At 42.5% G+C, this 27,906-nt stretch overlaps 1 protein-coding gene across 5 annotated transcripts in view; it reads right to left on the bottom strand.

Moving 5' to 3' along the window:
- The window catches only part of LOC8039553 (basement membrane-specific heparan sulfate proteoglycan core protein), a 430,543-nt gene that overhangs the window by 91,189 nt on the left and 311,448 nt on the right, over positions 1-27,906 (bottom strand). For 4 of the 5 annotated variants that reach the window (XM_040505271.2, XM_040222262.3, XM_040222263.3 and 1 more), the window contains 14 exons: positions 26,756-26,867; positions 26,072-26,197; positions 24,230-24,357; positions 20,725-20,870; positions 16,926-17,033; positions 15,665-15,738; positions 14,479-14,619; positions 11,938-12,120; positions 8,813-8,899; positions 8,638-8,721; positions 7,439-7,557; positions 5,050-5,275; positions 3,560-3,662; positions 2,279-2,352 (listed from right to left, as the gene is read on the bottom strand). In XM_040505271.2, coding sequence (XP_040361205.1) covers positions 2,279-2,352; positions 3,560-3,662; positions 5,050-5,275; positions 7,439-7,557; positions 8,638-8,721; positions 8,813-8,899; positions 11,938-12,120; positions 14,479-14,619; positions 15,665-15,738; positions 16,926-17,033; positions 20,725-20,870; positions 24,230-24,357; positions 26,072-26,197; positions 26,756-26,867 — 1,711 coding nt within the window. Of the gene's footprint in view, positions 1-2,278; positions 2,353-3,559; positions 3,663-5,049; positions 5,276-7,438; positions 7,558-8,637; positions 8,722-8,812; positions 8,900-11,937; positions 12,121-14,478; positions 14,620-15,664; positions 15,739-16,137; positions 16,246-16,925; positions 17,034-20,724; positions 20,871-24,229; positions 24,358-26,071; positions 26,198-26,755; positions 26,868-27,906 lie in introns of all 5 variants that reach the window. The other variant, XM_040222261.3, reaches the window with a different exon arrangement.

Genomic DNA, 27,906 nt, shown 5'->3' with positions numbered 1-27,906 from the left:
GGGCATCCCGGGACCAACCAACGACTTAATGTAACTTTACTTGAATTAGAATGTTTTTCTCCTATGATACGTTGCGTGTAAGGGCCGCACCCTCGTATTCAGGACAAAGTATTGCAAAACAAATTACAGAAATTATTCGTATATGCGATGCACCCCTTTGTTTTTGAGGCGTGCCGACTGTAATGCCACGTTTCCATGGATATACAGTCGACTCTCATTAATTCAAACTCTCTTAATTCAAACTTGCGGATAATTCAAACTAACATGCAGGTCCCATCCTATGCGTCTCTATGGGAGGGAACTCCTGGTAATTCAAACTTTCCTTTATTCAAACAAATTTTCGGTCCCCCTCGAGTTTGAATTAACGAGATTCGACTGTATATCACTAGGTGGCGCTAGCCACCGCCCAAGCACGTAGCAGCACGTGTCCGCATCCCCGATATTTGCTCCCCACTCAACCGTATCACCGTATGGCATAATGACTGTCGACCTCGATCGTGGTTGGCCGCACTGTCGGGATGCATTTATGTTGCGGCAAGGCATTGAGAAAAGATAAAGGATATGTCAGGTTCTGTGGCAAGTGCGAGGAATGGGGATTCAGCGGGCTCTGCTTGCGCGTGCACTCAGGTTTCCGAACGCCACTGTACGCTCTGGGGAGGTTTTCTTTTGTTCTTCAATTCGTGTCAAAGCGTCGTGATTTGTCGGCCTTTTCGCGCATTCTGAGAGCTAAGGGCAAGTACCACTTCAACAGTCATACGGGATTCGTTGAAAGTTGCCGCGCATGCTATCAAGTACGGCAAAAAAAAAAAGATGCGTATAGCGTACTATGTAAACTAATTAAATCTGACTGACGATTGAGTCCGGATTCCGGAGTGAAGGCGTTTCCGACCAGTGCAGCCGAGCACGCTCATGTACGTTCATTTCGGAATGTGGATACATATTTTTTTTTTTTTAATCCGTGTATCGGCCGCACCTCGAAAATTTGCCCTGAAATCGGAAAAAAATAGTGCAGCCCTTACACGAGTTTATACGGTATGTATATAAACGTAGCGTGTATATCACGGAGCACTTTAATCATATTACGCAATCTCCAAAGAGGAAATATTAGAAAATATGCAAATGAATGACCCAAAAATTTTTGTACAAAGACTGTGTGAACTTTTCTTTCCTCAACCTTTGTGTTTCAGCAGGTTATATATGTAACTGCGAGTACCGTTTTATTGACTATGGTGTGTGCAATTTTATTTTACACTGACTGCATACTTTTTAAACATACTTCACAAATGCTACCAGCAATGCTTTTTTTTTTTGCCTACGATGTGTCAATCTTTTTTTTATTTACAGTGACTGTATTATTTTTCCAACGGATATTCTGCATCAATGCAACATGTTATCTGACAACTGGTGCACCCTTCATAGGCCCGCAGACTGTTTAGGAGCATCAGAAAAGTCAAATAAATAAATACTGATTGAATAAAACAAAGGTCACGAAGCCGCACAAAGACAAAATCTTTGACGGCGCCGGGATTCAAACTTTGGGTCTCCTAACATCCGGTCAGGTATGTAATTACTGCAACAAACACCATCTTGTCTTTTTGGCATTTCCTATTCACCTTATTAATGTACCAGAACGAAATCTAATTATAGGTTTCGATAAAACCCAATTATACCGAACATTGTCGTAAAATCCCCCGAGAGATTCCCGACCCCGAAAAATAGCCTACCCCAATTTTGGTTTGTTTTGCTGCACTTTTTTAAACACCGAAAGATAGCCCACTCCTAGTAATAGTAATGTTGGGATCAATGATGACCTCAGCATAAATGCGGCAAATTAGTTAGCTACGACGGGATATAATTGAACGTTGCAGACTGGGAAGTAGAGTCGTCTTTGTTTCGTTGCCCGTTGCCACGAGAAGAAACTTGGAAGGGACACATGACCTAAAAATGGCATTTTTTCAACTTTTCTTGACTGTACACCGAAAGTTAGCCCTCTCCATATTTTCACCCATTTGCTCTTGATTTTAGGTGGGCTATCTCTCGGGATATTACAGTATTCATTTTCCTAAGTGGACTCTGGCAGAAACCAATAGGATATCTAACCTCTTTCTGTGCGAATCATACTATTGTACGAGCAATTTGGCCCGCATTTTAAGAAATGCCTCGTGTAACGGGTGCATGCCATCTGCTTCACTGGTTACAGCATGCAGAAGGACACAAAAGCTGTGGAGGGTACGCTCAGAAATGCTATAGCGTTTAAAAGGAGGAGGTGAGGTCTAACCTTGCATGGGCAGTTGTCTCTGGCATCGCATTCTTGCCTGGTACTGCCTCTGTTGTCACACCTGCAGGAAGGCACTGGAGGGAGGGACAAATATGGCGGCAAAATATGCGGACTCCTGTTAACCTGTACACTTCAGCAGTAGAAACGAAATCCAACAGTCGGCAAACAAGGTAGCCATGGTCGAGTTCCAAAGTATTATGACAGACATTTGTTGTTTCTAGAAATGTGGATTAGCTCTCCCACAAGGTTGTGCCCCTTTCCGCCACCCATCCACACCACGGCGTACATGGCAGCCGGCTGGCACACATGCGAAGGGTTGCAACCTCTGTCATGTATGCACATATCCTTTGTGCGAATAAATTAAAGTTGCAGTCACAGATCCTGTAAAAATTACAAGCCCCTGAACTGTTGTAAATTGGTTCCCCTCATATCATGTAACAGAAGGTCCCCCTAACTTGTTTCTTTTACTATAGAGAGTACCGTAGAATACCATGCATCTGCCCATACCACATTAAGCGCCCATTCCCAAATTTGTAAAATCTGAGAAAATATGCACAGTACATTGATAAGTAGAATTGATGACCGGACAAGTGCCCATCCCCCATTTTTTCATGATTACTTCAAAATCTTGAGTGGGCGCTTGCTTGGTATTTTACGGTAAGTATATCAAGGCACCCCAAACACTAAAAATTAATCGAGCTAAAAAAGGAAGTAGAGTCTAAGCTCATTATAACAGACCTTGATTTTGAACAAGAGTTCGGTCTGTTGTAAAAGGAGTATGTTGTATGCAGATACGAAGTTGAGTCAATGGTATGTAGAGGAAAACCAACCGAACTTCACAAATCGCTATGTTATACCCAAATGTCTGTTGTAACCAGGTCTGTTTTAATGAGCTTAGACGACTAGGGCTCAATGCTGTAAAGCAATGAAGAGTGAGTCATGCCCCGAAGACCCCTTGGGGAAGGGACCACCTAATGTTCAAACCCTATTGCACTCTGAAGGGCAAAACCAAACCTTTATGCCAGAGATGCAGTCTCCCTAAACAAATTGAAAGCACTACAGCTATCAAAGTAGCAGTTATATACTAATAATTAAGTGTGGATATGATTAGCCCACGGCAAAAGTATTCATTAAAAACTTCAGCAAACACGCTCAAGCAGAAATAACGCAAGAAAAAGGAGATCAACATCCGTTCCTCATCCTTACGCTATTCTTATTAGAAGGTGCGAGCGAACCACGATTTTCCTTTCGAGAGGATTGATTTCACAAAGGGTCGCATACCTAACACCGCTTCGCAGTCGCTGGGAGTGCCTCCAGTGGCGTCGCCAATAAAACCAGGTAGGCATTCTTCGCAGTATTCACCCTGGGTGTTGTGCTGGCAATTCTAATAAAACAAATAAAATCAAAATAAAACTATGAGAGAACTTCCTAAGCACTAAATGCATCAATAAATAATGAGCACTGACATTGCCACAAAAGCCCAGGGCACTGAACATTTTATTAACAAATGCAAGTCTCAGTCAGAACTTGACTCCATATACTATTTAGAGTCATATAACACAAGTGTAATAGAAGCAAACTGGTATATGATTAACATATCTAACGTTTACCAGACAGTAAACGATTTTAAAGACTTTCTACTAGAACGCTTTTTCTGTTTGGAGCCAATTCTATACAGCGAGAAACACTTGACAAAGAAAAAGTTTTTCAAACAGCTCAGCTGCTTTATAATGGTTTTTGAAAATTGAATTTGTTCTCGATTTTCATTTCCCATGTCACATCCCGCTGCAAGCACAATTCATGATATAGTAGATATTCAGTATTATAGGATTTCAACTGGCTTCGAAAGTTGTAAAAACAAATTCAATGCATTTTATATATAGGGATTTACTTCCTTAATGTGTTTGGCTTCATCTTTCTTTAGGGTGAAATCTTTAAAATTTAATTTTTTAATTTAATGTTGCTCATTTTATTATCTACATACAGTATGGCATTAAAAAGCAGCAGCAAACAAGGAAATCTTAATTTTATATCTAATTAATAGAGGTATGTGAATATAACATATATGGCTACACACTGAATATGAATGTTCAAATTTGACTGAATCTCATTGGATTCTTTTAGAATATAAATATTTAACCGCGTGCTAGGGGAAATGACTGACATGTCGGGCGTCTCTTCTGGCACTTGGGTGCGAGTCGGTGAAGCTCGACGCATGCATTGGTGCAGAGCGGTGAAGCTTGGCACGAGAAATTTGAGGATTTAGAAGACACTATTCGTAATTTCCGAATACTGTAAATGACTTAATTTTCGCGAGGACCTCATTTTCGCGAATTTCACGAATTGCCTACAATTTGCGAAAAATAGGTCCCGCGAAAAATTCTAGTAAAACGTAAACACATTGGAATCTATATTGAGATCCCACCGCGTCGTGAAAATTATAATTCGCGAATTATTCCAGAACTTCAGCTTTGACCAAAGTCGCAAAATATGGCCCGCGAAAAGTAAGTCGTTTACAGCATTAAAAAAGTATAATACCACGTTGAACAGTAGAATTAACCTGCAAATCTCTAGTCACATAGCGATCACTCTTCATGAAATATTGATAGTTTTGAATGTTCACACAACTCTAGTGACCTTCTTCATACAGGTCCAGTATTTGTAAATATGAAACCTTAAAATAACTCTGCCAGCATTCATCACAAAGGAATGGTAAAATTCTCCTCAAGGTAAATTTCCAGCATGCTAACAGAGCGAGAATGCCAACGCACCTTGCAGGCTCCGGTCTCGGGGTCGCAGTCGCTGGAGTGGCCGTTGCAGAAGCAGGGCACGCACAGGCCCAGGTAGAGCCCGGCGCCTGAGCGCGTGTAGCCGGCGTCGCAGTCCTCGCATGAGAGGCCCTTGTATCCTATTGGACAGCGGCAGTGCTCCACCGCATGAGCCAGCGCCTGTCCAGTTGGATACTCCACTGCCACGTCCAGCGATGCTTCCACAAGGCTGGAGAAAGGCGAGAGCTTGCTGTTGCATCGTGCGTGCTCGTGTGCACGTGCCACACCCTGTCCCATTGCCCTCTCCACTTTGCCTTTCCCTCCCAATAAGATGCCTGCAAGCGAGCAGTGATAGCAAACGACTCGTTCTTAGCTAGTCAACCAACACAAAGTAAAGTTATTCCGTTTGGTCGCCCGAGCCACCTCGTCCGTCCGGTTCAATCCATTGGGATGAACCTAATCAAATTGGGCGGCATATCAAAGATCCCACTTTGAACTCGTCATAAAATTTTTGCTTTATCTGTCTCATTCCTTTACTCCACTCATGGCATGAAATAACCTGCCTAAAGGCATTGTGACCCAAAGCTATCATATCAGATTTATACCACAACTAAGAGGCTATTTGCCATTGCACTTAGAATGTATAATCATAAACAATTTTTCTAGTTATTCATACAAAAAAATTTATATTCATTTATTTCATGCATTACATAGATTGACGTTTCATACGAGGAAGTTTGAGTTCAAACTTTTCCTTTTATGGTGTGTGTTTGTCCCCTTTTATACAATAATGTCCTGCCACCCCTCACCCCTTATGTAATGCCCATACAGGTCCACAAGGTTTAATCAATGGACCTTTTCCGAGAAGCGGTCTGCACACGCGTGAGCGCCCGATGCCAAGTGGCGGAAGTCTCCACGAGAAATCGAGGAAATTCGGAAGGAGGCTGTGGATCAGCGAGTAGAACACGTAATTGCAGCATATATACAATTGTGTTACATAAAAAAAGAAAGTGGAAGGAAAGAAAAACACGACTTTTAGGTGGACGCCATGGATGCCCCTCTTTGAAGTCGTGTTGGGCACGCGCCGCAGCAGCTCGGAGCGAAGAAACTGGTAGCATAGCTTTCATTATCGATTGGTAGCGCAGGTAGGTCACTTCCTCGATTTTTAGTTCGTGCAGCCACCGCCTGGTGCCGTCGGTATGTGGAAAAGGTCCATTACGATGATGATAAAATGCAGATCTACTTTTTGGGGTGGTTTTTTGTAAAAAGGAACAACCTCGCGATAAACACGAGTTTTCAATGTTTTAACATCTGTAATTTCCAGATCCGACGATTAAAACTAACTCCTCATAGGGATGTGCCAAATATATCTTTTAAAGTAAAAATACCACGTGAGCCACTCCGCCATTTGCATGTATGGTGGGGTATGTCAGTTAATCTGGTTGTTCTCCGATTTCGTTGTTTCATCACGATGCACGCCTCAATTACACCGAGAAAAAGTTTTCACATTGACAGAAGTGCGCTCAGTGGAATCCTTGGCCATGGGGAAGTAATATGACAGCCTGCAATTTGATTTTTAAGCACTAACCACTATTTAAGTATTGTAAGGCACAACACAATTTATAAGATATAATCAATTGACACGAGAAAACGTTAAGCATCCCGTGAAACAGACGTTTCAATAACTACATACTCTAGAAATTAGTTTAACTCCATCCAAAATAAGACAAGAAGACAGGCAAGTCACTGTTCATGAAGGCAGACAAGTCACTGTTTACAATGTACAACTTAAGACTGAACTGCAGTAATACGATTTGCAAACAGGGTCCCCCGTGTGCTGCAGAATTTGCGTTTTCAATCGAAAATTTTTTTTATATGATCAGAAGTATATACATGTAAGCCTTATATTTCCCATACAGCAGCAGAAAGACAAGGTCTAATATTTGCATGACAAGGCCACCTGAATGAATGTCTTCCAGTACCTTTAGTGGCTGCTTTGCAGCGACCCCAAAAACTATACACAAGTATGGCACACCGTAAAAGACCAGGCAAGTGCCTATCCAAACGTTAAAGGCAACGCTAAAAAAACTGGGGGAAGTGCAACTGTTAGGTCCAAAAGCAAAAAATGCAGAAAGGGCACTGGGTACGTTGGGCTTCACTGCTTAGCACCGGTGTATGCGCATCAAGCTTCGCTGCACCGGCGTGCTCAGAGAACCAGCTGATGCACAGGAGCATCTCGGTTAGTTCTAAGTGTGCTCAGAAGTCCAGAGTAGTGGACGCTTGACATGTCCCTTGCTTCTCGAACATACAAAGGTTCGAGGTGGGTACTTATTAGGACATGGCCAGATGCTCAGTATTTAAGGGTGCTACAGAGCCCACAGCAGAAGGGTACCTGGCTGTGTCTGCTTCCTCGCTGAGTGTTGCCTTGATCAAAATAGAACTGAGGTCTGCAAGAACCATAAGGAAGTGCTCCCTGGTTGCAGGCAGCCCATCAGCTCGGATCCAGGAAGTCTGGAAAGTTATAAAAATGCAACCTATGAATTGCAGTCAGTAAACGACAACAACATTCTGTAAAAATGCAACCTGTAAATGGCAGTCAGTAAATGACAACACATTATATCATCAAATGGCAATGCTAACATCCGAGAATCCAGGCTCAGCAGTACTAAAAGATTGCTGGTAAGAATGGAACCTTTACATCAATGGCAAGTTGTGCATGATACGATCGGTGGGTATAGCCCAGTTACAAGCAACTGTTCTCACGAGCTGAATGCGGCTCTTTAAATGTGAACTCGCTGCTCTTATGAACTTGGTGCTTTCATATAATAAAATAGTCTAGAGAAAAATGTACACAAAAATATTTTTGTCTGAAAACCTTGTATAATAAGAAGCAAACCAAAAATGAGACACAAGATCTTGGAAATGTCGTTTGTATTGAGTAAAATGAACATGAAAAATCCCAGTGCACACCACATTGTTACATTTAATCATTTACTGCATGTTTCAAATAACTACAATCATTTTATGGACCATAACTAACTACAAGTTCTGAAAAAAAAAAAAAAACGCACAAAAAAAACTGATGAATGAGTGTTTTTCCTTGCGCTAAGATTGGAACTTAGGTAGGTCTCCATGCTATCTCTACAGCTGGCTTGTTTTTTCCATACAAGGTTCAGCTGTAGACTGATCTGGTGATGAAATCCCCACACACATCCCACTGACAGATCTCCGAAGCCAACCGAGAAAATGGGGTTAGATTTCACACCCTTCGATTGACGAAGAATTGCCTCTAAGAAGAAAGCTGATTGACACGAGGGTAGCCTTGCTTCGCAAAATAATCAACAGAAATTAGGATGAAGTTCTCGTCACTTTTGGGGCATGGCGGCTCAAGGAATGGATTAATGGCAAGGATGGTGCATAGCCACAGCAGCAATAAAAAATTGGCTTGGAGAAATGGGTGTTTAGCCCTCTTGCTTTTCAGTCATTTCCTAAACAACCAGTGAGCTGCGGGGCTTTCCACTTGTCTGGCATTGGCCGAGTCCTTCAGCTAGGTGTGCATTCCTGAGCATGCTGAACAATGGGAAGCTGTACCTCAAACATTGGGATGGACACTGTCTGGGGGAACCTTGTCTTGAGCCGATCAGGGTGCCTGTATATGAGAATGATCTTGTTTCCCTGGAAATTAAAATAGGCCATCCCATTAGTTCTTAAAGTAGTCGCCTGCAACAAGGAAAGGGCGACAATGCCCAAGGAGAAGCCAACTCACAGAGATCTGGACATCTGGGCTCCTGCTCTGCCTTTCTGTTCCATCACTTCTGATTGTGAAGTTGAGAAGACCGCCGTATGCAGTCACCTAGCAAAACAAATTATACGAATCGTCAGGCAAGTAATACCCATAACTGGCTGCAAAAGAAAGAAAAACCACAAGCGGCCAGGAATCCTTGCGAGACAATTCAGCTCCTTCATAGGTGGCAGCACCGCAACTCGAGCAAAACAAGTAAAATGAGCATGCTTGAAGGTTTTGTTTCCCCATCCACAAGAAAGCAACTGTCACCAAATAATGGGCACAGACAACGCTGACATGTTCTAGATGCGTAACACTACCAAGTCTGAAGGCAGTGTTACAAGGTTCATGAACACCACTTGAGTTTGGCTGCAGAGGGGAGGGGGGAAGCTTAAAGGGGCACTGACAGCCTAAAGGTAGTTTTTCTTTTGTTGTCTAAAACGATGCAAGTTGTGGTCACTGACCATGCGAAAAAATACAATGAAAAAAAAAAAAAAAAAAGACGTGCACACACTTTTTTTTTGGCACTTTTCTTTTCCCCTTCTCACCTCCTAGCTTCTTTTTATTTGCGACGTCAAGCATTATGAAATTTAGAAGCTTTGTAAACAACATTTCTACATTCACAAAACTTGTTTTTTAACCCAATTGTGAATGGACCACTCTTGAAATATTGAAAATCTGAGTCCAGAAATGATGTTGCCCTCCCGCCTTTTTATCCTCCCTCAAAAAACATGGCGGCGCTCTGCACATGTAGCAGTGAGGATGAGAGGGGAGTCGGGGGAATCGGACGAAGCTCTTTTCGGTGCCCCGACGACTTCCCAGACTACGAAAAGGAAATCATAAAATGGTGAAAACAACTGGGTTTTTGTGCCTGTGCACCCTAGTTTTGTTTTTGACTCTGCCAAGGCAGCCTTTCACGCAGCACCGGCACGACATGGCCTCTCACATCAGAAAGTCCACTGCACATCCTCCTCGACCTCACACACTCACACCATTTCAAAACATTTGAGATCACTGAAAGGGCCCTAAAAGAACTTCACGATCTCGAAAGTGAAGCATCGCCTGCACACAGCGATATGCGGCATGCCCGGAGAAGTGCGTTTGATCATGAGAGAACATGACGTTGAGACTGTTCGGCGGAGGCAGGGGAGAAACTCGAGTTGCAGGACGACTCAATCTTTGACGTCACTGCACTGGTGAGGACCGTGCAGGAACTCAAAATCTTTTTATTATTTCACAAATACCGAGTTTCCAAGCTTCGAATTTTGAGGGTAATGTCCAGGCATAGTTTTCAATTGTTTCGGATAATAAAAAAAAAAAAATCAAATTTTGACCTGTCAGTGCCCCTTTAATCACGCGATGTAGTTGCTTTCACTCTTGTAAAGGCAAACAGGGTTTGGTTCTCAGGATTCAAGTTCTGTTGCTCTGTCAGAAATAGTGCCATGACAAAAATCATTTTTTCAAAGAGTCTATCCGTGGCCCATTCTCACAGGCTTTACTATACTTCGTTTCAGCTTCCGTCCGAGCGCAGCCAAAGGCTGAGGGACGGTTCGCACCTTCGAGAAGAGCGTTCCTACGCACCAAAAAGTAGTTCACAAAAGTAATTTCTTTTAAAATAACTGTTTTGTGCGTAAAAACTGCACAATGTTCCAGATGTGTACTGCTGGGAATGATCTGCAACTAAAGAAATCAGATCGCTGAAGTTTATGTTTCTATTAATATATGTAAATGAATGTGGTTTAGTGAAAACATGTATATCCGCTGGCAACACTGCTGCAGCGCTCGGTTTTTCTGTGCGATTTCGTTCCCGTAATCGCCGAATCATGTGCTTCGCTGCTTTCCTCACCGAGTCGCTTCAAAACGCCCTTTCGCAAAGGCACATTTGGGCATCAGGCGCGAGAAGTCGTGATGAATGTCTACTTTCAAATTCGGCAGAAGACTCCGGCCGCGTCGTACCGCGAATGCGTTGTAAACAAGCAAAGCGTCCGGGCCTCTACAATTCAGATACACGGCGAAATCAGGGCACCCCTTTACCTGCCGATCACATTGAACGCCGAGAAGCTGGTGGAAACGACTGCGCCTTGAACCCTGGTATATCCAAACAATACAAGGAAACATCAAAGGCCAGGTCATCGGGGACCTTGCAACGTGTACTTACAACTCGAACCTATGCCGAACAGGTGGAAAGCTCGGACACAGATGCCAGCGGCCAGCCTACGTACTGACATCCCCTGTGACTAAGTTTCAGAACGTGAAAGGGCACTTTTTAAACCTGTAGCAGACGACATCGTTGATACACCCGTAGCAGATGAAATACTCGGCTAGTGCGGGCGGCGCGGCCGACCGGCGGCGGCGCAGCGGAGTGATACAAAAGTGCAGGCGAGATCGCGTGACCTATTGCCGGCGTGTGATAGGCTCCGGCCACACGTAGCTTTGGCTGCGCTCGGACGGAAGCTGGAACGAAGTATAGTGCTTCAGTTTCCAGTTTTAAGTGCACCACCAAAGCTGACGAGACGCAAGTAGACACAGTTACAACAAAGTTATAACCTGTGCACTGATATTTATGGAGTTGAGGCTCACTTATTTTTTACATCTATATTTTTGAAGTGCGATGGACTATGAAATTGTTCCAATATTTTGTTTAGCAAGAACATATTCTTGAAGCGTGTCATGTGACACCAGTCCACTGTAGAAAATTGGGCAGCAGAGATTCTCAAACTTTTCAGACTCAGCAGTCAACCGCTCGCGATTGGCTGTAGCACATCTGATGGTGCCCTCTGGTTTCTGCACCGAATGACAAAAAAATGCACATGTCGCTATTCTTTCCATTCTAAAGAAATCGGATGCATATAAATTTAATATTGAGTTTTTAGAATGCTTAGAGGCTGTAGATTGAGTCTTGACCATAAATAGACAATCTCAACCACTGTGGTGCCCTTTTAACCCCATGTGCCTCTTTTCTGATTGCTGCCATAGCCACCAACTTAGCCTCAGGGTTCAAAAAGCCCCCATGTAAGTTCCCTTTTCTTAAAATTCTGGACCAACTACAAAACTGCCCTGTGCAATGGCCCTTTTATCAAGGATAAGTAAGAAACGCAGTCCCCGACCTTGTCCCCCAGGAACCTCTGGGGCAGCTGCCAGTAGTAGGTTTGCCGAGGATGGGTGGAGAAGTCCTGGTAAACCAACTCTTTGCTCCTTGGGTCCAGCTTCAGCCCCCTGTCGATGGTCACCGTCCGCTCCAGGTTGGTCAGGTGGACGCCCTCAGTGCTCGACGAGAACCTCAGCACCTCCTGCAAAGGTTACTTTGTTCCTTTCTTTGGGTCTCCGGAGGAAGCTTCAAAAAGCAGATACGCTTTGCCTTTTAAGGCCCAGTCACTATAGTATGTTGCATCAACAGGCGATGGAAAATAACTACTGAAGAGCAAATTTCAATACATTGGCAGAATACAACAGCAAAACATTATCAATCATCACATCAGCAAGAAAAAAAAATTGTGTAGTTTTATACACTGGCTTCATTGAGCAAAAATCACTAAAAACAAATGTGATTGAAAGACACCTAATGAGAATGCTATATACACAATGTATATGCAAAAAAATAAACAAACTGAAGTCGTCAATGAATTATTTTTTTTGCTTACTGCATAGGACCAGTGTTGGTGGTAACAAGTTTCAAGTATAGCCATTGCCGGTAACGTGTTACTTCTTGCGGTGTGATTATAACATACTCGTTACATTTTGAAAACCGCAACGGATAGCATACCCATTTTACTTATTTCGAGTAAGGGATAACATAGTTATGTTACTGGTTGGACCTTCTTCCCAAAACCTTAAAAAAAAAAAAATACACTCAACTTTTTCGTATTTCGAAGCTCTAAGTCATATGTATTCTCACTCATCCCACATATTTCTAGAAATATCTGTAACATCAAAACAGTCAAATGTTTTTCTACAGCGAAGCTGTTTATGGCTAGGGTTCTGTGGATTTTTCGTGCGCAGCGACTAAAAACTATGCTCGCACCGCCGCATGCACACGCCTTCCCCGTATAAAGGACTCAAAGTAAATAACCAAAACAAAGTGTTGACGAACGCACGTGCAACACGCCACTTGTTTTAGGCTTTTGCTTTAGAACAGTTACTGTTGCGGATGCCGGCACGAGTGGCGCGTGGAGCACCATTCCCGGCATTCTCCTCGATGCTTGGGTAATTTAGGAATAGGTCTATTCAGTAGATTAAGTTACCAATAGGCACCATTTTCGAGATCACTAGACTCTCGGGTAAATAATAAAGGTTTCTCAAAGATTTGCCGCCGTGCGACCCGCGTCCGCCATGTCTATGCTCGCACCGCCCACTCTGTGTCGTCGTTCCAAGCGCTTGGGTGCCTCTCATTTCCTTCCGCTCTTCCGGGGTGGCGGTCCCGCCGCGTGTGTCTAGTTTCCCCCGGCTCCTCGGTGCGGGTCTCTGTCGTGTGCTAAAGAGCCTCGCTGGTCATCCACCTCCATCATGATTTTTCATTCATAAATACAAACAAACTCGAGTAACGTGCGTTAATTTTTGTCGGTAACGGTAACACATTCTTTTTGTTTTGTGGTAACTTAAGTCGGTAATGCGTTCCTTTTAACTGCAAGCAACAAGTAACATTATTTTGTAACTCTTTTTGGCAACGCATACAATACCGCATAGGGCATAGAAGATAGTTCTTTACATTGTTTGCACGGTGCACATGCACACCCTCGAGCGAACAAGAGCCTCTAAGAGACTCTAAGAGACCTCTAAGAAATGGGATTCCACAATTTCGGCTTACACCGATAAACCTTGGAAACTAACCCTTGAGCTAGTTTGATTAAAATCCGGATAGGCTGAAAAACCTTGCATCAAAACCATCCCTGAATAAAAAAAAAATAAAAAAGAACCTAGCTTCATGGAAAGAAATCTATCCACAGCCTTTTTTGTGTTCAAACAAAATACGGCCTGCACTAAAACTGCCCAAAGCTGTTTTTTTTTGGTTTTTTTTGAGGACCACATTGTGTTTTATTTCTTTCTCTTACCGATACCAGAATGTTCTCCAAGTGTTCGTGCCATGCACATATTTCCTGGTGGTTACTCCCTATCCCATTTCCTTCAACACAAGCCCGGACAAACAAACATTTTTTGTCCAACACCAAATAGCGACACCGAAAATCGCCAAATCTGTGGAAAAAAATAAACCCTGAACTTTATATCCGAATGGCTTCAATATATGGTACTCGGATTTCCAGTTTTCTTATATATAGATGCAAATGGTACAACAATAGCAAAACTCACTACTAAGACATAGCTAGTGCTTTTCATGTTGTTGATTCTTAAAGATCAAGATGAAAAGACGCACAGAAAGGAACCGAATGCACTTGTAGCAACGTGCACCTGCAAGTTGAAGAGCAAATGAGGTTCATGGTAAGTGCAGCTCGTTTACGCGGAATCCCCAGGGTATGTCATCAGACTGGATCGCTGAACAGAATGTGCACCCGCAGCTGATGTTTGGGAACTCAATTTCTTATTCCTGCTTACTCACAGTGACTACCTGGAGTGATGATCCTGATGAAGGTTTGTTTTGACAGTCACATGATATAAATGGAGGGTTGCATAGCATGCTGGCAGTAAGCACCCACCTGTTCCCTGTGGTAGAAGCTGCTAGAGCAGGACTTTGTGATTCCCATGCAGAAACACTCCACACATCCAAGAGGTGAACTTGGGTGGAGATGGAATGAGTTTGCTTTGCACTGGTCACATGCACTTCCAGTTACCAGTGGCTGAAAAGAAAAAAAAAAAAAAGAAAGAAAACATGCAGATGGTCAATTTTCAGAAATGGAATCGACACTTTTCCCGAGGAAAAATTTATCCCCCTATAGCACAAAAAGGTAGTATGGAGAATAGAAGCCTAGCAATCGGCCGCCAAAACCCTAACTGGAGCGTGGGATATTAACTTATGCTGATCAAAGGAGGAAGCAACCATGCTAATGAAGTTCAGGAACAATTGTATTAAAATTGCATTCATTAGAGCAGGGGTTGGCAACCCAAGGCCCGCGAGGCAGTATTATATGACCCCCGGTACGCTCCCAGATGCACACTCCAGGAGAAAAATGGTTGGTTGCAAACCCTGTATAATAGGACATATTAACTTGAGATTTGCCAGATAGGGTTTGCGGATCAGCTGGTCTCCAAACAGACAGTAAGGTGAATAATGTATTTGCAGCATTTTTGTGTATTGGGTTTTCCGAAGGCCTCCCTCAATACACAAATAAATAAAATTTCAAATCTACGAGATCTCGCAGCGGCCTTGATCGAAGTTTTCGCCTACAGCAGGTATATAGTATCTGCAAAAATACTTTTTGCAAGATGAATACCGTGAAGTCACACGTGGGTCTTGCGACTGTCAGATGAACATGTTCAAAATGTTTCACTACTCTCAATGTTATTGGCGAACAATACTCAATACCGATTCTCTCACTAAGAGGGGGCGCTCAAGTAATCAAAAGTTATCTGTGTCTGACTCAAGGGAACATTCCTGCGTATCACTTTGAGTATGCATGCGACAGCTTTAATATCTTGTATTTCTACGGGCTAAACCTCCCCAATATCCATTTCTCCATCTGGCCCACTCAGTCTCCGCTTTGAGGCGATTTCGCCTGCTGCAGAAAAAAGTTGCCGTCCCCTGTACTAGAGCATATCCCAAAGTCCCACTCGATGCAGCAATGTTTAATGTATGAAAACGTTAAGCATGCAGTAACGGATTAACAGACTATCATTCAAAGTCAGTTTGTGGTGATAGGAAAGCTAGATGTTATATATACATACCTTGCATTGGCAAAGACCAGTCGATGGATTGCGTTCAGTGCTCAAACTACCAGCCGCATCACACCGTGCACCACCTATGAACAAAGATGGGGTTAAATGGCATCTAAACTGAAAACACGGCAATGGGGTTTGAATTTTCATTCACTCGGACAGTCGGTACGTGTAAACATTGTGCAGGCAGTCAGACCAGCAGGCAAGCAAGCAGGTAAGCAAGCCAGTGATAAATTTCCCACAGAGGCAATTTCCTCAATATTTTTTTTTTTTCACAGTTTAAAACACACCTCCAAGGAGCAATGCACTCAAATGCCTTTAATGAAAAACTAGGGCATGTCCTTGTGTCAGCCCATTGTATTTTATTTGAACTGTCACATGAGAGACGGTACATGGTCTAACACGACTAAAAGGTACCGTCCATCAGATCAGTGCAAATAGCATGCTACCATGCTCAAGTTAGTAAGCAAACTGACACACACCGCAATTGTTTTCATCAGACATGTCTATGCAGTCTGCCTTGCCATCGCACCTTTGGCGAACACTGAGGCAAGTTCCATCGGGACATCTGAATTGGTTATAACCACATGCTGGGAGTGAGAACACCATTAGTCAGCAAAAAAGCCTTCTTCCAAAAGCTCTACACATGAAGCAGTCCAAGAGCACCTTGCTAAGCTTAGAGTGTAGCACGGGGAAAATGTTTCTGCACAACAGCACTAAAGAGCGACTTAAAGCGCCATGACATTGTTTTCAGCTATGAACAGCCAAAACAACTAGCTATATTGTAGAGCCAGTTTCAACACCTAAAACAATAGTCAGTAAAAAAATAAATATAATGAAACAAGAAATTTACATATAGCAGCTGCAGAGTTAAAAAAAATTAATAGGGTATAGTTATACTGAGCATGTTCGTTGTGAATAGTATAACAAGCAACTTACACTGGAAAATTAAAAAAATTAAAATCAAAGTTAATATGAGCAATAAAATTTGCAATGCAACTGTATGATAAGCTATATACTACATAAGACCAAATTATATACTATTTATAATATGACAATTTTGGTATCAACTGTAAAAATAATAAAAGCCAGCATTGCTCAAGGCAGAGACCCAACCACCCCAGCACACAACGCATGCGATGCCCAGCTTTGAAAGCAATATCAGTGGTAGCCAGGTTGAAGCTACTGAAACATCAAATAAATTAAGCGCTCTAAAACAAGCATTCTGCAACAGCAACTTTCTGGGGACGAAGAGCAAATTTTAACATACCACAGTTCTGTTCGTCAGAGTAATCATTACAATCGTAATGTCCATCACACCTCCTCCTGTAATCTATGCATGACCCATCACCGCATTGGAACTGTCCGGGCTCGCATTCTGAAAGGAAAAAAAAAAAAAGAAAAGAAAACTGTCAAAAACAGTGTCATAAACAATGTAACAAACCGAGTCTTATAATAGTTTGAAGCCTTGAAAGTAGCATCCTTTATGTTCCCAAAAAAACAGCAAACAAATGACAACTAACTGAAATGCCACCATTCATAAAACAGTGGACATTTGTTAGGCAAAACAATTAAGCATGTGCGATTAGTGGATTTTGAGTTTGAAGCCATTTCAAAGCGAAAAGTGGTTCGGGCCAAAGATTCTTTTTATTGAATATTGAATAGTTTCTGTAAGCCTTTCACTACCACAACATGCTTAAACGAAAACTTAGCTGAACTTGTGAAGGATGCTGCCAAGCCTCCACTTGTCCATTTCTAAACTAAGTTCATTCTAATCTAACTATATATGACGAAAATAATCCCTGGAGAAGGGGAACAAGAGGGACAAAGGACAAACACAAATCTCCAAACACAGCGAGGTGACTGGTGTGCAACCGAAAAAATCCACCTGGTCTGGTTATCGAACCCGGGACCTCTCCACTTTCAGTGGAGCGCTCTACCAACTGAGCTAACCAGGGGTTAGACGTCAGTAGAGCAGAGAGGTTTTAGCTAACCAGGGGTTAGACGTCAGTAAAGCAGATGGACCAGGCGGATTTTTTTGGTCGCGCACCAGTCACCTAGCTGTGTTTGGAGATTTGTGTTTGTTCTTTGTCCCTCTTGCTCCCCTTCTCCAGGGATTATTTTTGTCATTCTCGCCCAGCTCGCTTGCACCTTTGCATTTAATTGCATCATAATCTAACTACTGTATTCAGTGTGGCCTCCAAAAGTACAATACGTATATTGGAATGGCAAAAAAAACAAACAGATTTGACCTAAATTAAAACTATACAGATATCCAGCTATACCTTATCAAGGGGATTTATAAATAGTCTTGCTATCATGTATGGTTAGCCCAGGTTGTCAGGGCATCTCTGCTTAACGTATACTCATGCACACCAGTTTCATTTTAAAAGTTTTACTGCAATATAGATAAAAATTTATTAAGTTTGTTTCTTTCTGAAGCAAATATCCAATAGCGTATTACTCAAAACAACATTTGTGTCCCTGGACACGTACTGATGTTTCCTGCATGGGAGACGAAACGTTAGGTTAAATTGTCAATACTGTTCAGTCGATGCAGTTTGCTTTATCATTATGAATCCTGGCTTTTAGAACATTTTTGAATTCAAAACAACTATTCGAAAATTTGAATATTCGCAACACACTAAAAAGGAAACAAAGCCCATGTAAAATTTTAAAAAGTGAAGCTGCAGACTAAGTTGGTACTTCAAGGGTGTGTTAATATCTGTTACAATTAGAATGGCTCGTTTCATTGGTACCATCTATGTTATCGTCCTTTGAACTGTAATGCAATCTACTAAAATAATCAACCTGAAGAGTAAGGGGGCTTGAGAACCCGAAAACAATTTGGAGCACACAGATTGTTCGACGACTATTTTAGTACACCCTCAAGCTATTTGGCTCTTGCTCACAAAGGTTCCAGATCAATCACCACATTATAGCCAACCTGATAAATTAATCAACATAGTGTACCTCACATGGCTGAATCAAAGTAAGCTACAGTTTGTTTTCTCAAAGATGGTGTGGCATTGCAGTTCATTGTAGAATTGTGCAAATATTCAAATTTTCTAATGATAGTAACGAATAATACGCTGTTTGATATTCGGTTCGAGATGAACTACAATATTCATACTTTCGAAGTGTTGATAGCAGAGGCTTAGATCCGTTGAGTGTGCTTCTTACAGAGCACCAGTGCACTGCGGGGAATGTCTACTTCATAGTTCTTAGTCAAATTTTATTGATGTGACTGTTGGATTGCACTAATTCAACTTCACTAAAACAGTAAAATACCTAAGCTGTTTTTTTTATTTTATTACCTAATAAGGCAAAGGTTCCTTTTTCATAAAAATGTCTTAAGTTGCATCATTTCTGACCATACATATGATGTAGTCATTATGTTCCAAACTTCAACAACCTTTTAAAAGAAATATTACCGTAAAATACGGCAGAAGCGCCCACTTCGTTCAAGTGCCCACTACTATTAACGTGTTCCAAACTTGGGAATTCTGCTCATTATTTGTTAAGCGCCCGACTTGACCGGACAAGCGGCCATGTCTAGATTAAACCAGTTTTCAATGAAAGTGGAGGGGGCACTCCTTCAGTATTTTACAGTATGTTACTTTTGGGCATTTTAGCCTTCCAGAGATGAGAAACGTGGCATGTTAAATTGTTTCAATTCAAAACGAATTTCTTCCTTCTAGACTAAAGGAATGTTGTTTGGCCCACCATATTTACTCGGGTAATATTTGCTGTTTGTGGATTTTATGGTGCAAGAGCTCCAACGGTCATACTGCACCAAACCAGGTAATCTAGAAACATTAGTAAATGTACACAAAAACTAGACTAGAACATGGCTATATTTTGTGTAACATACCTGTAGTTTCGATAAAAGCTAAAAGACATTCCAATGATATGAGAGGTTGTACCCCTAGAACCAAGATAGGGAGATATAGGATGCTTTACTTGAAAAACTCAAAGAAATAGGACTTGTATTCTTGTAGAAGGCCACGGCAAAGAAAGAGAACATGCAGAACAGATAAAGTCCTCCACAGTGCTCGCACACCAGTGGTTCCTCACCTATGAGCAGGTATTGATGAGTAAGGAACGAGTGGCCAATTCTTAAGCGGCACAGCAGAACTTTGAGGAAACGATTTTTATTATAGGAGGTTTTCCAGGCCCCAAGTTCTGGTTTGATGGCCTGAAGCTTGTTATTATTGGCCAAGTTTCAATCAGATTGCCATATCATGAAAGTGAAAATCTTGCGGACATTTTAAGGTCCCGGCAAGGTATGCGGACATTCAATGGTAAAAGGTTCTGTGAAGAGGCTGCTAGTCTATTAGCAGCCTCGTTGCCTACGATGCCCACATGGCTCGGGATCCAGAAAAACTGAATATCATTCCCACCTGCGATTCCCTGCTGAGCCGTGGCCTCTAGGAGTTGGGTCAACTGATTCTTGGTTGGTGTAACAGAACATACTGCTGTAAGAACGCTATGAAAGTCTACAAAAGGAATGGCTTTGATCACATTGCTCCTGATTATATAGTCAAGTGCTACCAGAACACCATACGGTTCGGCAGTTAAAATGCTGGCAAAATTGTTAAGCCGAGTCACATGGGTACTCGGGTGATAGACATGCCATCTATAAACAAGGACCAGGCGTCTTTCCTGCAGAGCACTCGTACAGGCAATCACCAGGTTCTACATAACCAGAGTAGCAAATACTAATAGGGTCAAGAAAATGATTCTCTTGGATAATGTGATCTGCACAGGTAGCAGTTCTGTGTGAGGACGTTATCTCCATCCCGTAAGCCGCTGGGCTGTTTCTGCCAATCACAATGATTGGCTACGAGTGCGCTCCTCAGTAAAGTGAACACATAGGCCTTGTTCATAAAGAGTGCATCTATCATGTTGTTGTTGAGGGTATGTTGTATACTATATGTATATACTAGGTAGTAATCACGCTCTAACAAGATTTAAAAAATTCTTCAAAATACGAAAATTTGCAGCCGAGAAGAGATAATCCTAGTGGAGGTTATTTGTGCATTCAATGATAAAATGAAGAGAAGCACCTTTGAGATGGCAGGGACCATCAGAGGAACCTGGAGAGCGTTCGTAACCCGGAGCGCATCGCTCACAGCGTCGGCCTTCAAGGCCGATGGGGCAACTGTTGCACGTCACCTGGCCATCTGCCTCCAACACGCAGGTCGGTGAGAACCTTGAAAAGAATTGGATTGCACCTTTTAGGCTTAGCAGCAAACACAACGCCCTCGCAAATGTTGGTAGATGGCAACGAAGTCGGCAAACTAAAACTTGCATTGAATAGACTTGAACAAACACTGAGCCATAAACAAAGCTTGACTAGTGATGCTTTGAAAGGCCTTTGCTTTCAAGGTGGTGGCAACAATTCAATAGTTAGCCCTATTAAGTTCTATGCATATCAGTTTCTGAAAGCGGGAAACAATTTGTGGCTTTTTGGTATTGTCCTTTAAAATTAAAAACCTAAATATACACTACTGGAAAACAATTTCTAAATTGGTTCATAGTTCTTGTTCCATCACTTTGAAACAATGGTAGCACAGCGTAGAAAGAGAATTAAACTTAAAATAAACTTTGCAAAAAGGAAGGGGTCCTTTAGTTTGTAAATCTCTCTAGGTAAATGATTTGCAAAGGCTAAACAAACTCAGCAGGCTGGCTTGTGTCAGCAGATACAGCTTGCTGGAGAAACGAGCCTCACTAACAAATACGTTCTCATGTCCTCCCTAAAAATAATACGAGAGCAATCAATTCCCATCTGAAGACTATTCTAACAACATCTGTCCCTGAAATATACAAACAAAAAAAGAACACAAACAGGGGTTCACCCTGGCAAATGTGTAAACCAAAATACAAACAACGACTAGTGCATATCCTACCACAAAGTCACGAGGGATCACGTCTACAGGAACGGCTGAGGACTCTGGTAAAGACAGCGAAAGAACAAAGGAACGAGAGAGAGGAAGTGAGAGGAAAGGAGGAGGTTACCATTCGGAAGGAAAACCAGCAATCCAGGAGGTCATTAGGCTGGAGGAGTTGGTGTGAGTGAGGGAGAGAGAAAGACAGCCAGTAAAGGCAAAGCGGACTCTGCTCGACAGCATGCCGGACGGGGATGCGAGCACACACCGAGGCAGACTACAGAACTAAGGGAAGCTCGTCACGGATTAAGCACGGTCTTTCCCCGGAAAGTGAGGCAGGCAGGAGATGAACTCGTATTGACTGGCTATTCGACAGACGAGAGCAAAACTTCAGGAACACGGTTCAATCACTGGGCTCATTCAATCTACCTGCACCAGCCTGCTCAGGAGCAAAAAACTGTAGCGCGGCCGCACCAGTAAATTGAATATACGTCAGTGTGCACCTAGTGCAGCCGGTGGAGCTAAATCAAACGAGCCCACAATGTGTTCTGTACCGAGTGCAACAGAATTCACTCTGTTAGGCGTAGTGCAATGTGCCGTTAGGTTCACTATATATGAGGCATGACAAAACGTCCGGCCCTGCTCCAGAGACTTGGCGTAAGAGTGGCTTGGTCCTGCATGGCCATGTGGAGGGACGCTTGCAGAGGCTCTCGTGCCCCGCGTGCTCGCACGCGCACAACACTACAGAACACAACACTATGTTAAAGTGTGGAACTTTCAAGGCACTAAAATGTTTAAGAGTTTAGTGTCCCCCTAAATATGATATCCAAACTGCCTCGCTAAGGTTCTTGAATGCAATGGCAATAAAACCTGTACAATTATTATTATTACGGTACTAGGCCCAGTATGGCTAGTAACTTGGTGCAGTGAGCCTCGGTGAAGAATTTTCGCATCTGTGGAATCCAACTGATTATTTTGGGCCACTGGTACAAGATTGAGGTAGGGTCACTGTCTTTCTTCCAGTTATCAATTGTCAGCGAGAAAACTGTCACATATATTATACAGTGTTATCAAAACACAGTTAATGTGTAACGCAGACTTGCATTTTAACTGCAAGATGCAACAAGAAGAAAGTTACAAAGCTCTAGCACGACAAATCTAGGATCTACAGATGGCCTTGTATAAAGTTCTGCTTTTTTCTGTCAGACTAGCCGGCTTGGGAAATTAAAGTCATGCCTACCTCACTCATGTGGGCATGCTACTACGTACACAGTGAGCACCTTACAGACGAGATATGTCATGCATAACAATAGGAGTTACTATACAAATATTAGAGATGCAAGACTACCCTTTCCTGCAGGCACAACTATCCTAATTACCAGATTTTAATGTAATAAAATGCAAAAAACAAATGTCCAAACTTAACCATCTGGAGATCGTTTCGCATGCAACCTGAATCTTTGTTATACGGCGTGCTTTGTCCAGAACATGGTTTCGTCCAATTATGGGCGCCTTGGTCGGAACATGCACTTGCCAGTCGGGGATGGTTAGCATTTTGCCCCAGAGATGCCGAGGCAGCTAAGTTGTCATGAGGGAAAGTAATGCATATTAGAAGGAAACAAGCTCCTCTCCCCAATTAACATTCCAGGAGCTCAATAAAACACAAAAAAACTTAATTTAACCCCAAGAATTTCCTGCAAAAATGAAGAAAGCAATTGGTAGCTAACCTTCAGATAGTCGCTTTAAAAAAATCACACTAAAATCTGGCAAGATGCACAGGCAATTTCATAGATGTAGACATCTCCCTCATGCATTCACACACATTCACCCTTTATCAGAAAGCTCTTCAACAGTAGCAGAGTTTCCCTCTGGAGACAAGTGAAGGGCATTTCTGAACCAGGCTGATGATGTCTGGGTTATGACTATGGCTCCATGTTTTTGGGGTCTATTTTTTGTTGAATCAGGGACGTTTGTGCACGGTTCATCTTTCCCCGCAAATTCAGTGTTTTTCGGGGCCTTTTCTTGACGTCAAACATGAAAGTCGCGTTAATTGGGGCATATGTTGAATAAAAAGCGACACGGCCGTCGGGGAGATGCGTATGACGGCCAAATACTTGGAAAATGTCCCGGCACCGATAAGAATAGCTTTGCCGATTGCGAGCGCTGTGTTCAGGGGCAACACAAAATAAAGCCGTATATTGCTGCGCGCATGGCCAAGAAGAAACGCTACTCTATACTTCTAGAAGATTCGCATTTACTCTTACGCCAAATGTTTCGACGCTCCAACATTCTAGGCCGAATGTTCGAGATACCGATTGTAGAAGATAAAAAAGACCAGCGTGGCCTTGCCAACTCGCTCTCGTGCTAGCCAGCTGTCATGCAGAGACACGTCGACACTCGCTGCTTTCTCGACGCTTATTCTTTCTTTTGTCTTTGGCACACGTTCACCGAATGAACCTTTATTTTCAGTTTTACACTTGCCAATCCCTTTCCATCAGCAACAATATAAAGATTTTGTTTTGTGAAGCTTGGGTTCTTATTCAAGGACAGTTTTGAATTGGGGTTTGCAGGTTTCTCCATCGCGATCAAAGTTATTTTCCAGGGTTTGTAGGTTTACGCTGAAAACATGGAGCCCTAATTGTAACCGTGCAAACAAACAAAAAAAAATGCAACAGATACTCACTGTCCTGGAACTGCAACTATTGGGCAAGGACAGGACTGACAATCACTGGGGGATCCATTGGTTGCATTTCCATAGAAACCACGCTTGCAAGACCCACAGCTGGGTCCATCCGTGTTGTGCTGGCAGTTCTGGATCCATTACAAAGACACACCACTCTTAACCGGGCCGTTACCACAATAACTTGGAGTGAAATATGCAATGTCAACAAACTTGCATCACTGCTAGCATGACTGAATTTTCTTGGGTGAACAGCCTTTACTACTGTGCTTTATTTTAAGAAACGCCGAGCGAAATTTATCACACAGATCAGGCAACACTTCATATTGCCAGATATGTACTATTTAAAGCTCTGAAATTTAATAGCAGTGTCACAAGTTCACAGATAAAGACAGTATAAACAAATTTATATTCCATAGAAAATGGTATTTAAGCAGAGAATAAAAAAACTTTAGCTTATTTGCATACAAGGAGCTGCATCACACTGACAGCAGTTCTTTACAAAAGTTTATGCTACCACGCATCTTTCTCTTCAAAAATATTTTCTCATTTGTCCGACTAGTATACTGCTCGGAGGCTCGGCAGTCTTGAAATTCTGACTTTTAGTTCGAAGCGTTTGGGCAGCCAAAACCCAATCTAAGGCTGCAGCTGATACCAGAGTATGTATAAAGACAAACACGCAATAACAACTGGAAGAACAAGGAGAGAAAAAGGAAGAAGAGCCCACAAACAAAGAGTTAAGAATGAAAGTTTAGAACTACTCGCTGCAAGTGCTTATTCACTGCATTCGGTGGGAGTTGGTACCACAAGGGCACCACAGTATTTGGTGCCCGTGTAGACTTCCAGTGGTGTATATATTTGCTCTTCAGCAACTCAGTGATCAGGTAAGAAGACTTTTCTTTGGAGAAGTACGGTAAGTACCTGTCATACATTTGTAAGAACCTGTGCGCAATGTACAACGTAGTACAGATAGCAAAAGGATGCGAGACAAAAGGAAAAAAGGAAAACCGGAATCGTGCAGGAGTCTGCCGACAGTGGGTGGCAGCGAGCTTGTTTGCAAACAAACATCGGTGAATAAAACAGCAGTGGCTTAACACACAGCTTTGTGAGAAACAAATGTATCCTTTCTGAAAGTCTGATTGCACATGTACTTTTGCTCTCCAGCAAGAAACACTTCTCCAAATGCGGGCAGATGTACTGAGTAATGGAGTGACAAGGTTTCAGAAATAGATTTGTCTCAGCCAGCCCAATGGGAGACAAAATGGGCAGGGTGTTTTAGATGCCCTAAGTGTCTGCTTACGAGATTTTGAGCGTAGGAATTGCTCCAAATTCCGCTACATTTAGCAGGCTGAAATTGAGCTAGTTGGTACATAATGCAAAAGTAAATGGTCAGCTAGAATGATAGGGGCGGTGGTTTATGGGTTGGGTCAGGGAGGTGTTAGTGACCAAATTTAATAATTTAATGTAATTAATTTATTTTATTTTTGTTTTAATTTCATATTTAATTTAGTAGTGTAATGTAAGGATTTAGGGTGATTTATTGGCATTACTTTACGTGTGAATCCTTGGGTCAAAGTGATGAAAAAGAATTATAAAGTCCTAGTTGATAGTCAGCAGTGTGTATGTCTCTGTTTCTCCCCATCTGTGTTTTGTCCCTATTGTTCTAGCTGACCATTTACTTTTACATTCAGTGTTGACAATTTAGGTTCCCCACTCTACATGTGTCGTGCCGCACTTCTGAACTACACTTTTATGTTACAATTTCGAGTTAAAAACTTCACCGCTTGACCGTTTAGTCCATGCACGAGCATGCACAGTGCAACGAAGGTTATCTGGGTCACTTACCAGGCAACGGCCATACTGTTGGTCACATGACGTGGAGTGGCCATTGCAGTTGCAGGGAAGCACTCCCTGCGTGCATTCTCCGAGGTAGGACCCAGTGCGACGTCTGATGTAGCCCGGGGCACAGTTCTGTAACGAGCAGACGTTACAAAACCGTGTCCAAGTTCCAGACTGAAAATTGTGCTTTGCTCTCCCACAGCCAACATAAAACCCCAGAGCACAGTGACAGCGCTATGCTGGTGGCAGCTCAGGAACAGCTCCATGGTGCGGCACTCAGCTGAACAGCCCGAACGGGTCAAGTCGCTTGCTCAAGGTCGAAATTGCGAATCGCAACGATGTACATCACAATTTTGGCAGCTCCATACCCCAAAGTAGTGCGGTGAGGGTGGCGAAAAGCATAGATGCTGTCCAAGGTCCAACAGTACTTTCAGCCTTGAGCGAGCAGCCTCCCCAGCTCAGGCTGTTCCGCTCAGCACTATGTCATGAAGCAGCTCTTCAGCTGGTGCCAGGATAGCACTCCCACGATATAACACACAGTTTGCATGAACCCGCGTGAATTTGGTCAGTGCTGTACATTCATATAAAAGATAACAGAATACAATACAAATTAAGACATTGCCTTACAATCAGATGATACAGTATATAAAAAAAACTTCCTATTAAAAAAAAAAGCTGAAGATTTCTTACCTCACATGAATTGCCTGTGTATCCAGTTGGACAAGAGCACTGTTCTACAAATGTTGCAGGAGGATTTTTGGGACTCGAATAAGAAGCAGACTCCATTTCAAGGTTCTGGATGCTGGAACAAATGACCAAACATGGCGTCAACCATTCTGAAAGTAACTCGACCTCACAAAATGAAGAAACCCAGTTCACATGAAATTTCATTCTTTTGAGACTTGGGTAATCAAACAAGCAAGACAGACCTGGAGGCCCTTCACTGTGCTAAATCTGTCTCACATGGATAAGATTTCCTTATAATCATCCAATTTCATTACCATTAAAAGAGAGTAACCTACGAAGGGCTTCTAAAACGAAACAGCAGTTTAATAGAGCAGATAGCTTGATGAATCATTACGAACCAGCGCACAAGCAGACAGTTACTCAAAATCCAAACACACAAAAATTCACTCACACAGCGCTGAACTATCAACCCCTGATTTGTATTTCAAACTTCCTCTCCTTCAACCCCAAGGAATAGGTGGCCAAGGAAGAAAAGGGGAAAGACAAGGCAGGGGGGGGGGAAGGCGAAAGAAAAAAAAAAAAGGAAAAAAGATGAATAGAGAAGGAAAATTAGAAGACAAAGAAAAGGAAAATAAAGGAGAATAATACCAATACAACAGTGTCCAAGAGTTACAAAATTACAAAAGTAATTGCAAAATTAATTACGAACAGGTATAAACCAGGTGACATGCTGGCCTGCTGTTGACTACACTCTCGGCGTAAATAGTTTGAGTGATGCAAAAAGTTCAAGAGTTACAAAAATTAGTTGTTAAATAATATCAGATGTAAACAAAAACCAGTGGTTATACTGGCTTACTGTCTTAAACACCTTCTGTCTAAATAATGCAGTTCTTTCTCCGATGAAGCTAAGGACGGAGTGCTAACGCACTGGGCTTCCCGTCTTGCAATGTTCTCCGCTTCTATAATTTCTCGGGTGAGCTGGTTTTTACTCCTGCCTAACACAGCACAGTTGTCCAGTTGCGCAAAACAGCCACAGTCCTTACAGTGAATACCTAGGTGACCGGAGTTGGCATTGGCAATGTTGTTGTTGTGCTCTCGCAGGCGGTCGTTAGGTCGGTAGCGCCGCAAAAGTACCCAGAGACAGAAAGCGTTTA

Source organism: Ixodes scapularis, unplaced genomic scaffold (assembly GCF_016920785.2).
Source record: "Ixodes scapularis isolate PalLabHiFi unplaced genomic scaffold, ASM1692078v2 PGA_scaffold1__304_contigs__length_218370807, whole genome shotgun sequence".
Classification (NCBI taxonomy): domain Eukaryota; kingdom Metazoa; phylum Arthropoda; class Arachnida; order Ixodida; family Ixodidae; genus Ixodes; species Ixodes scapularis.
This window is presented reverse-complemented; position numbering and strand designations above follow the sequence as displayed.